The following is a 12,380-nucleotide window of genomic DNA, read 5'->3' on the forward strand; positions in this document are numbered from 1 at the left end:
TTTTTATTTTTTTCTTTTGAGACAGAGTCTTGCAAAATGGCCAATCTTAGCTTTGAAGTGGGGTTCCCCCTTTCTCAGCCTCTGGAGTCACTGGAATTATTGGCGTTTGCCCCACCACTCCTGCTCCAGAAACTTAAATTTGTTAGTTTATCTTATAAGTAAAACTATGTGCCGAAAACAAGTTAAATTATATATACATGTTAAATATTTTGTGTGTCTATGCTAATGACATGTAAAACTAAAGAAATATTTGTGTTGTATGCATAGTAAATGAATCAGAGTATCAGTAATTTTGGTGTATGTCATAGGCTATATATCATTTTTTTTTTATTTGCAGTAATGGGAATTGATTAGGGTCTTTCTAATGTTAGGCGAATGCTCTATCACTGAGCTTTGTCCTAGCCCTTTTTATTTTATCTCAAGATAGGGTTTTGCTGAGTTGATCAAGCTGGCCTCAAACTTGTGATCCTCCTGCCTAGCCTCTTGAGTGGCTGGAATTACAGGCATGCACCACCTTACCTGGCTTATTTATTTCTTCTCTCTTAGAGGAACTGAGGATTGAATTCAGGGGCATTCTACCACTGATTTATACTACCCCAGCCCTTTTTATTTTGAGACAGGGTGATGTAAGTTGTCCATACTGGCCTTGAACTTACAATCATCTTGTCTCATAGAATTTTTCAAATGTAAATAATGTATTCAAATTTTTCCTTTGAATATATAGCAATGTGTTAATTTTTTTGACATTAACTTTTGTACTTGTTTAGGGCAAGTCACATACTTTTTGTGTCTCAGCTTCTCTAAAGGATGAAGATACTTATTATTTGTGGATTGTCATTGAGTACACTAATATGTGTAAAGCATTTTTCTACTTAATGGCTGTATGACAGCCTATCCTAACATTCAGTGGTTTAAAACAGCTATTATTTTACCTGTGAATCTGCAATCTGAGCATGGCTCGGTAGTTAGCTCTATTGCTCCTCTTCTTGTCAACTTGTAGAGCAACTTAAAGGCTGGGTACTGGAATCCTCAAAGCTCACTGGCTTTCTTCATGTGTCTATCACAAACTGGTGCCTGTGCTCGAAACACCCACATATCAGGGACTGGAACGGTGGAATTTCTCAAGGCTTCTTGCTCTCTGCCTATGTTCTTCACAGGTTCTCCTCTGCATGGTGTAAGGAACCAGGTTATTTACTTGATAGTTCAGGACTTTAAGCTCTGTGTCTCAAGAGATAGAAACAGACTTAAACTATATTTCCTTTTATGACCTAGTCTTGGAAATCTGGCAGTACCACTTCTGTAGTAGTTTCAGACCTGCTTACATTTAAGGGTGATAACATAGACCCTATCTCTTGACACCACATTTTAAGGAGTAGGATGAGAAATCTTGTTATGAGTTTTTTTGGAAAATACAACCTGACACAAGCACATAGAATAATGCAGAACACATAGTAAATGCTCAATAAGTGTTGTTAGCTATTATGAAAAGTAGAAAGAGAGTGACTTTTGTGATACAGGTTTCAATATAGTGAATTATATAATCCCTTTTTTCATGAAGAGAAATTCATGAGTATCAGGTAGAGTGTTGATTTTCTTGTAAAATCAAACTGGTTGAGGTTTAGCTTTTTGTTTTTTGGTACCAGGGATTGAACTCAGGGGCACTCAACCACTGAACCACATCCTCAGCCCTATTTTGTATTTTATTTAGAGACAGGATCTCACTGAGTTGCTAAGTGCCTCGCCTTTGCTGAGGCTGGCTTTGAACTCCTGATACTCCTGATCAGTCTCCCAAGCCGAGCACCATGTGCTGGGCTGAGGCTTAGCTTTTAATCCCTTTGTCAGACTTACAGTAGGTACCAGGGCACATAATATAGTCTACTCCAACAAAAAGTTGAGAAATGTATAATATCAGGTATATAGCTTCACACTTTCCAAGATATAGGGTATTCTCAAATGCTCTGCATTGTTTTTGAATTTTTACCTTCAATTTGATTATCAGTATAGGAGAGACATACAGTATTTCTAGTAACAAGTAAGGATTTTATTTATAGATGAAAGGAATATCACCTATAGCCAAATAGTAGTTTACCTTGCTATTCCATTAAATTAAGAGTCCTATGTATGGTTCTGATGCTATTTATCTAAATTTGATACATATGTTTTAAAAAGCTCTGTGTGTGTATGTGTGTGTGTATAATTTTTTTTTTTTTTTTGCGGTATTGTGACTCTAGCCCAGAGATATTCTAGCACTGAGCTATATCTGTATCGCCATCTTTTTTATTTAAGTACTATTATGCTTTTTAAAAAATATATATATTTTTAGTTGTACATAGACACAGTGCCCTTATTTTATTTATTTATTTTTATGTGGTGATGAGGATCGAACCCAGTGCCTTGCTAGACAACCACTCTACCGCTGAGCCACAACCCAAGCACTATCCCCATCCCTTTTTAAAATTTTTATTATTTATTTATTTGTTTAGGTGCTGGTGATTGAACACATGCACTCCACCACTGAGCTATAACCCCAGCACTTTTTTTTAATTATAATTTTTTAAGATATCATTTCAATAAATTGCCCACACTGGACTTGAACTTGGAATCCTGGTTTAGCCTTCTGAGTAGATGAGATTATATACATGTGCCATAGTGCCCACTGATGTACTCTTTCAAATGAATGTTATCACACATAAACTGACTAAACAATGCTTAGTGTTCATAGTTCTTTCAACTTTTTTTCTTTTTGGTAAGGTTCCCTTTTTGTGGAAATAAAAAAAGTATGTTAAACACTCTATAGATGGTTCTGTTGTTGATGGTTGATGGTTGTCTCACAACTGTATGAGTTTCTCTTGACCTTATTTGCCCAATTAAAAACAATAATTTGGCTTTGTTTTCAACTAACTTTTTAATAAAAACAGTATGGGTTAGATGGTTAAAAATGACATATACAGTGAAGGGTAAGTTTCTCTCCTGTAGCCTTCCTTTTCTTTCCACAAGTGTCTACTGTGGTTTGTGTATCTTCAAGAGGCCTTTAGAGGATAGTTCTGTGTATGTCTAACTTCATCCATTTAGGTATGCAAATTGGAACTTTATTATCCTGCGTGTGTGTGTGTGTGTGTGTGTGTGTGTGTGTGTGTGTGTGTTACTTAACTATAGTTTGGGGATTGTTCCACCATAATTTGTTGAGGTTTATTACTGTTCCTGCGATTGTTTATAAATTGGATATGATTGATCACTTGAAACTATAAATATTTGCCTTTGGAGTTAAATTAGTATGATCATGCAAATAAATGCTTTATAGTTGATATTTTAACTTAGAGAAAGCAAGTGGTAAGGAAAAAGGCAGCTATATTAGGGTTAAGGACCTGGTGAAACTTGACATTTCTAGTGGTTAAAATACGTACTTTGATATTAAAAAAAAAAACCCTGTATCCACAGTTTATTTGTTCAACATCAAACAATGTGAAAATTCAGATACCGAAGAGCTGATCATATTTGAGAGTGGTTTTATTCCCCCCGCCCTTTTTTTGGTGATACTGGGTATTGAACCCAGGGGCATGCTTATCACATAGCTATAGCCCTTTAGATTTTTTGGTTTTGAGACAGGTTGTCATTAAATTGCTCAGACTGGCTTCCAAGTTTCGATCCTCCTCCTCCTTTAGCCTCTGGTGTAGCTGGGATTACAGGCATGTGCCACTTTATCTGGCCACATTTGGAAGTTTTTGAAGCCTTAGGAGATGAAATTTAGAATCTATATTAACTGGTAGGAAGTCAGCCAGATTAATTTAAATACTAGAATATTCTTTAAGGGGAAGTTTGAGGTTGTTTTTTTTTGGGGGGGGGGGAGGGTTACTGATGCTACTACCCAGCCCTTTTTATTTTTTATTTTGAGACTGGGTCTTGCTAAATGGATTAGGGCCCCAGTCTCCCAAGTGATTGGGATTACAGGAGTGGCTGGGTGTGTTATCTACCATTCCTGTCTTGAGATATATTTTATATCTAAAGCATTCTGCACAAACATTTTTACTAACTTTTTCTGTTTTTTGGTACCAGAGATTAAACCCAGTGGCGCTTAGGCACTGAGCCACATCCCCAGGCCTTTTTGTTTTTTACTTACGTATAGAGTCTGGGGTCTCAATGAGTTGCTTAGGGCCTCAATAAATTGCTGGCTTTGAACTTGGGATCTTCCTGCCTTAGCCTCCTGAGCTGCTGGGATTACAGGCACGCGCCCTGGCTACTTTTGCTGATTTTAAAAATGTGTATTTTTGGTGTTAAGTAATTATAAAGATCACATAATAAATTAATACAATTCATATTGTTAATATTTTTAGGTGTGAATCAATAATGTTATATTGGTATATAGTTGATTGAATGTTCTTTTTAGAAAGTATATGCTGAAATAATTGTGATTGAAGTGTAACTTTGAAATGATTCCAAAAAACACTACATTTAGCAAATAGGGCAAAATATTCATTGGTTTCAGATGCAGAAGCACTGTGTGTCTTTGAAATTTTCCATAATAAGATGTTGCAAGGAGGGAAGCATACCCCCTAAAAAGTTAATAAAAAAGCTGGGTGTGATGCACACATGTAGTACCAATACTCAGGGGCTGAGGTGGAGTTCAAGGCCAGCCTGAGATTCATAATGAGACCTCATCTGAAAGGTTAATATAAATCACAATTACTATTTTTTTTGTGGTACTTAAAATTGAATCTAGGAGTGCTTAATTACTGAATTACACCCTCAGCATTTTAATTAATTAATTAATTGTGTGTGTGGAGGGTAGTGGGGAATTAAACCTAGGGGCTTTCTACCACTAAACTATATTCCCAACCCTTAAATGTAGGTTTTTTTTTTTTTTTTTGCACCAGAGATGGACTCTAAGGGAGCTTAACCACTAAGCTACATCCCTAGCTCTTTTCATTTTTTATTTTGAAACAGGGTCTCACTAGGTTGCTTGTAACCTTGCTAAAGTTGCTGAGGCTGGCTTTGAACCTTTGTCATTCTGCCTCAGCTTCCTGAGCCACTAGAATTAGAGGTCTGTGCCACCACGCCTGGCCTTTATATAGAATTTTAATCAGGTCTCACTAAGTTGACATTGCTTGCCTGTATCTTGTGATCTTCCTGCTACAGCCTGGTATTTCTTAAATTATAAGCAGGTGCACAGCTTTTGGTGAATTTAGTCTGAAAACTAATTAATTTACCAGTTAATTCTTGTGTCATTGAAGCTACTTTTATGTAGTTTTATTTATAGGAAAGATAATAAGAAATTTAATTACCTTTAAAAATATTTATTAATTTTTCTTTTATGGTGCTGGGTTTTGAACCCAGGGTCTCACATATGCTAGGTAAATGCTTCACCTCTGAGTTTCATCCCTAGCTCTATATTGCTTTTAAAATGAAGGCTCAAGTGTGGTACATTTTAGTAGTGTGAAATTTTGAGTATTTTGACCATGCTTAGTATGTAATTGTTTTAGTAAATAAGACAATTACTAATATGTAATATTTTATTAAATAAGACATAAAAAGGATTGATTGGCATTTTCAATCTTTTTATTAGATAGAGATGATTAACTATTAAAAAAATGGTTAAAATAAGCCTGGGCAACATGATGAAAATCCATCTTAAAAAACAAACAAAAAGAATAAAAGTTATTTATTTGGATTTTAGTAAAACCAAGGTCTTGAATTAACTGTGTTCAGGGCCTCTCAGCTGCTAGGAAAGCTCTCTACTACTGAGCTAACTGGCCCCTACTATTTTATTTAGAAGGGGAAGTACTGCAAAATTTCCCAACTTTTTTGAGTTGGAAAGAGGTAAGATGTGATAGCAGCTAGTTTCATATTGATGAATAGAAGTAAACATTTCAGGTCATCAAAATGATTTTCAGACCTGTGAAGTTAATGCTTTGATTCTGAATTATTTATAGCTAGAAAGAGTTACTGTCTTGTGCTTCTTAAGACCAGGGAATCGATGAAATGGGACAAAGCTGTGTGTGTGGGCCTGTTTTCTATAGTATAGTATTGGGGCAGTTCTTATCTGTCAAAGTTGCTTGAGGTGCTGTTGTGTTTCTGCTTCTATTTGTACTTTTACTTCCAAGTAAATAATTTTCAAAATGTTGCTGTTTTCTAATGGAGAATGTGGTTAGTATGCTTTATTTGTATGGAGCAGAATGTGGTGGTAATCTTGATTAAATATTTATGATTTGTTAGTGAATTTCTAGGAATAACACAGCCTTTTTTCTTCTTTTGTAGCATAAGCAGTACTATAATGGATGTAGACAGCACAATTTCCAGTGGGCGTTCAACTCCAGCAATGATGAACGGACAAGGAAGCACTACTTCTTCAAGCAAAAATATTGCCTATAATTGTTGTTGGGACCAGTGCCAGGCTTGCTTCAACTCTAGTCCAGATCTGGCAGATCACATCCGTTCCATACATGTAGATGGTCAGCGAGGAGGGGTTGGTTTTGACATTTCTTTTTTTTTTTCCACTCCCTGTTTTCATTAGTTTTATTAATTTGTAATTGCTAGTTAGACCTTTTCCTCCCCCGTCCCCAGTAATTTAGGATTATTTTTACATAGGCTTTATTTTTTCAGATGATTATTTTTCTTTAGTTACTACCCCCATCTACTTGATAGAATCAAATGAAAATAGGATATATTACATATTGGATTTTAGTTTGCTTCTAGGTATGTTATTCTGAAGAATTTAGACTTTTAAAAAATGTATGGAAATATTATAAATGAATATATTTCAAGGTTCTAATGTTTTGAGTTGAAAACACTTAGGAATTGGCATTGTCCTGGATTTCCCTTGTTAGAGGGTTCTAGATTTACCTTGTTGCTGAAATCAACTAGAGAGACTATTGGTACTAGAATTAGTATATGCAATTCTATTTAATGACAACCTGAACTCATTTTTCATAGATAAGAATTGATTATCTGTTCCAGGTCTTGTCAGAACTCATTTAGATAGAAAGTTCTGACTAGTCATTATTGACCTATACATTTTCAGGTATACATTTAATTGTGTCAGCTCATGAAATTTCACGTTAATGGGTAGTGAATAAAGAACTAAGCAAATTAGATGAGTTAAAGTGTAATAGACTCGAATATTTATAATTATTTTTAGTTTTTGTTTTTGTTTTGATTACTGGGTATTGAACCCAAGGGTGCTTTTTAAAATTTATTTTGAAACAGGATCTTGCTAAGTTGCCCAGGCTGGCCCTGAACTTGTTCATGATATTCTTGCGTCAGCCTCCTAAATTGCTGGTGTGCATCACTGTGCCCAGCTTATTTTCAGCTTTGCCTAGGTTTGTCTTGAACAGTTATACTTACTGCATATTCCAGAAACTAATGTTACATCGTACGTACAGATAATTTATGAGGCCATTTATCTATCAGCCTGCCATTACCGTTGAGGTACACTGTTGCTGAAGTGATTAAAATCATCACAGTTTAAATGAGTAGGCAACTGTTTGCAAGATTGTATTGATACTTAGATTATAGTATTGAAATATAAAAAAAAAACATACAGCTGTGACTGTGGACATAGGTCATTAGTTGAGCTCTTGATTAGTATGGGTGAGGTCCTGGGTTCAGTCCTTAGTACCCTCCAAAACCAAAAATACAACCATATGAACACATTTGAGATTTAAGAAATTCTCATCCCTGTTACAATATTATAATGTACCAGAAATCTTTTTGTTTACTCAAATGTGAGACATAAATACATTTGTTTTCTTAAATTTAGAATATCTGAGTAAGTCAAATTTTGTACTTCCGTATGATCTTTTAATGAAACTGTATTCATAATATGGTATTTTCATTGTTAAAGCCAGTTTGTTGGTTATTCCTTATTCAACGTATTTAGAGTGAAGTGTCTTACCACGTTAGTTTCCTTGCTACTACAAAAAAAACCCCGTCTTTTGTGAATCAATGCTTGATGTGACTTGGTATGTGCTGCTTTTGAGACTTGGCAGATGCTTTTTTGTCACTTAGCAATTTTCTTGTCACTTATATACTATATATGGGATCACAAATTATGTAAAAAGATCCCTGGGCTTCTCTTAGGTGTGGGAGAATTTCACATTTCTAAGTCTTGGATCCTACAGATTGAGTTGGCACACATCCTTAAAAGATTGTTTTCAGTCCTTTACAAATTTGTAGGAAAAATGCAGTAACAAACTGACTTTTCTAATTTTCTAAAGTAGAAGTATTATGTAATTACCTGCAATTACATGTACCTTATTGATATTATAGAACTAGTTATGAAATCCTGATATTTCTATTATAAATATAATTTTATTGAAATTAAAATTCCCCATGTAATTTCTTGAGCCCTTATTAAAATATTTCTTTATTACTAATGATTTCCTAGCTGATTTTAGTAGTAAAGCTGTTTTGACCAAATAAATGATTCTTGATATTTCAAGGACATTAATTTCTTCATTATAAAATAAAAGATGAAGGAAACGTACACATTTTCTATATACCACTCACTGGTGTAGAGAATTTCATGCTTAGTACTGCTATAAAAGACAAGAGAAATCCTAAACTGATTTGTAATTTGAAGTTAGGTCTTGTGTTTTGAAGTATAGTTGGTGGATTGAATTTGTTTTTTTAAATGGCCTCCTTGAATATAACTTTAAAAAACTTTTTCTTAACCATTTTAAGTGTGTAGTTCAGTGACATTAAGTGAATTCATTGTGCAACCATCACTAACTACCTGTCTGTAGAACTTTTTCATCATCATTTCAAACTGAAGTCAATAACCATTAATCAAACTCATTCTCTTCTGGCAACAGTCCCTGGTAACTACTACTGAACTTTCTGTTTCTATGAATTTGACTTGTTCTTCATACATCATCTAACTAAAAAGCATTTAATTTATGGCTTAATTGTTTTCTTATTTCTTCTTTTTTTTTGTCCTAAGTGTTAAATTGTCGTCATGGAATAGAAACAATGAGGAAAAAATTTGTTACTCTAGAAGATTTTATGCTCCTAATTATTGAAACATGACAGTTTTGCTGGAGCAGTAAGTTAGGCAAGATCTAAGTATCGTATTCCTCCTCTTCTCATTCCACTGTAATCCTTACCCTAGGAAAAACAAAAAAACAAAACCATCCTTTAATAGCTTAGGACCCCCACACCCCCAGGTACTTATGTTGCTCTGTACCTGTAGACTTAAATTGGGTTTGGAGGCAGAAGTCAAGTGCAGTTTAGATTATCTTGACCATTTTATATATCAGAGTGCATTGATGGACATTTAACCATTTAAACCAAATTATAAATATTTTATGTATATAAACTTTTTTTTTTTTTTTTTTTAGTATTTGCTGTTAAACCCAGAATCTCTCCCATGCTAGGTAAGTGCTGTACCACTGAGCTGTAACCCTGTCCCTTCTTTAAAATTTTGAATCAGGGTCTCATTACTACCCACATTCAGCAAATTATGGATATTCTTATACACATGAGAATGCTTTCTACAATTAAAAAATAAGTAATCAAGCTATGCATACTGGTGCACACCTATAATTTTAGCTACTCAGGAGCCTGAGGCAGGAGCTTTACAGGTTTGAGACCAGCCTGGGCAATTTATTGAGACTCTATCTCAAAATTTAAAACAAAAGGGACTGGGGATGCAGCTTAGTGGTAGAGCACTGCTGGGTTCAGTCCCCAGTATCACAAAATAAATAAGCAAAAATGAATAAATAAATTCCTTTTATTGAGCTCCCCAAACCAGACCTTGAACTATTTTACAAATCAAATTTCAAACTTTACTGTTTTATATACCTAAGTCTTGTTGGGAGCTTCATCTTCGATTAAGTATGAAGTCCATTCATGTACTGTTCTTTCTGCCTTAACTACTTCTCACATTAAAAAGAATTGCTATGTCAAAGGATGGTGGTGGTGGGGAATTATCAGAAAGAAATCAGCTTTCTTATGTAGGATTTGTGTTCAGTTTGTTTACTGTTGTGTATATTCTTGGGTGTGTTTTGGAGTGATGGGATAATAGGGTATTTGAAGATTAATGTAGCCTGACACTTTTATATCTTATAAAATTTCTATGTTGAATTTGTGGGAGGGCTTCTAGTATTCTAAGTAAGTCTTAGGAGGTTTTTTTTTTTTTTTTTTTTGTTATTCTTTTGTTTGTGGTCCTGGGAATCAAATCTAGGATCATAGCACATGCTGTGCAAGTTCTCTACCACTGAACTACTTCCCTAACCTGGTCATTTTGAGTTTTGATTACCAACTAGGCATATCCTAAATACAACATAAAATGGGTCATATCTTTTATAAGAAATGAGAAATAGTTTAGTCTTAGGACTAGATTTTTTTTTTTTTTTTTTTTTTTTTTTTTGGTGCTGGGGATTGAATCTAGGGCCTTGTGTATGTGAGGTAAATACTGTACCAACTGAGCTATATCACCAGCCCCTAGATTTTTTTTAATCTTTTTCACTGCTGAGCTATATCCCCAACTTTTTTTTTTTTTTTTTTGGATACTGGGGTATTGAACCCAGGGGTGCTTTGCCACTGAGCTACATCCCCATTCCTTTTTAGTTTTTTTTGAGACAAGTTCTTCCTAAGTTGATGAGGGTCTCATTAATTTGCTGAGACTGGCCTCGACCTTGGGTTCCTCCTGCTTCAGCCTCTTTAGTCATTGGGTTAATAGGCATTCACCACCATGCCTGACTACCCCATCCCTCTTTAATTTCTATTTTTTAAATTTTAATTTTAAGGGTTTTTTTTGGTTTTGTTTTTTGTTTTTTGGTTTTTTTTTAGTTGTTGATGAACACAGTACCTTTATTTATTTACTTATTTATTTGTAAGTGGTGCTGAGGATCAAACCCAGTGCCTCACATGTGATAGGCAGGTGCTCTACCACTAAGCTACAACTTAAGCACCACTTTTTAATTTTTATTTTGAGACATGATCTTGCCAGGTTGCTCAGGCTGGCCTTGAATTTGCCATCCTCTTGCCTCACCCTCCCGAGAAGCTAGAATCAAGAGATGTATACCGCTGCTTTACTGGCATTTTTTTTTTTTTATTGGTTGTTCACAACATTACAAAGCTCTTGACATATCATATTTCATACATTAGATTGAAGTGGGTTATGAACCCCCAATTTTACCCCAAATGCAGATTGCAGAATCACGTCGGTTACACATCCACAATTTTACATAATGCCCTATTTGTAACTGTTGTATTCTGCTACCTTTCCTATTTTCTGGCATTTTTAAAGAGCAAACAGACATACTAATTGGATTCACAGTGTATTTTATTTTTTTATGTTTACATCTTGTAAAAGAATGAAGTTCTTGCTGGGTGCCGTGGCACACACTTGTAATCCCAGCAACTCAGGAGCCTGAGGCAGGAGGGTTGGGAATCCAAATCCAGCCTCAGCAATTTAGTTAGGCCCTAAGCAACTCCATGAGACCCTGTCTCTAGTAAAATTTTAAAAAGGGCTGGGGAGTGGCTTGGTGGTTAAGCATACTTGGGATCAATCCCTGATACACCTTCAAAAAAGTATTAGAGTTTAAAGATACCATTAAATCCTTTATATAAAATCTTTTTGTATCATTTTACTGCTAAAAAGAATCTAATTGCTCATGTAACTAGACCTTTATTTATTTATTTTGGCATATAAATTATAATGCTTATCTGCTGTGCATTTAGAATATATTTGACTGCTTATAATTTATTATTAACTGAGTTTTATCAAGCACACTTAGACTTCTGTCAGGTTAGTGTTGCTTTTTTTTTTTTTTTTTAATGGTGCTGGGGATTGAACCTAGGGCCTTGTGCATGCAAGGCAAACTCTCTTTAACAACTGAGCTATATCCCCAGGCCCATAATGTTGCATTCTTTTGGAATCCTTTTTTCATTTGCTTACAGAAGATTGTAGTGGATTAATTTGTTCAATTAAGATATGAGTATTAATAACCAAACAAATTTAAGACATTTACCTGTGTTGTCACACAAGCTTTTATAGGAATAAGCCATGTATAGATTGAAATAAACACAGCTTTATGTCCATTCAGGGATATTGACCAAAGTCAAGGGAACTAAGCCTACTCTTAGATCCCAGAGTTGCTACTAGCCTCCTTTTTGAGCATTATGGAGATTTCTGAAGATAAAGCTGAGTCATTCTGACAGAACTCTAGGTTTCTTAGAGTTCTTAACAGAAACCCCAAATCTGCCTATAGCGTTGAAACTTTAGATCTCTACATCTTATATGTTAGGTCATTTGTAAATCTGAAGATTCTTTGGTAGTTCAAAAATACTCATTTAGTGACTATTTCTTTTCCTAGACTGTGTTGCAGAAAAATGATTGCTGTTATTTGAAACGGGAACTTTGATATCTAATATAAATGCAA

At 34.8% G+C, this 12,380-nt stretch overlaps 1 protein-coding gene across 4 annotated transcripts in view; it reads left to right on the forward strand.

Annotated features, from left to right (window-relative positions):
* The window catches only part of AEBP2 (AE binding protein 2), a 214,627-nt gene that overhangs the window by 14,457 nt on the left and 187,790 nt on the right, over nt 1-12,380 (forward strand). For all 4 annotated transcript variants that reach the window (XM_081311504.1, XM_081311501.1, XM_081311502.1 and 1 more), the window contains exon 2: nt 6,253-6,460. In XM_081311504.1, the coding sequence (XP_081167630.1) occupies nt 6,253-6,460 (208 nt within the window). The remainder of the gene's footprint in view (nt 1-6,252; nt 6,461-12,380) is intronic.

This window comes from Spermophilus citellus (genome assembly GCF_964194105.1).
Source record: "Spermophilus citellus genome assembly, chromosome: 10".
Lineage (NCBI taxonomy): Eukaryota > Metazoa > Chordata > Mammalia > Rodentia > Sciuridae > Spermophilus > Spermophilus citellus.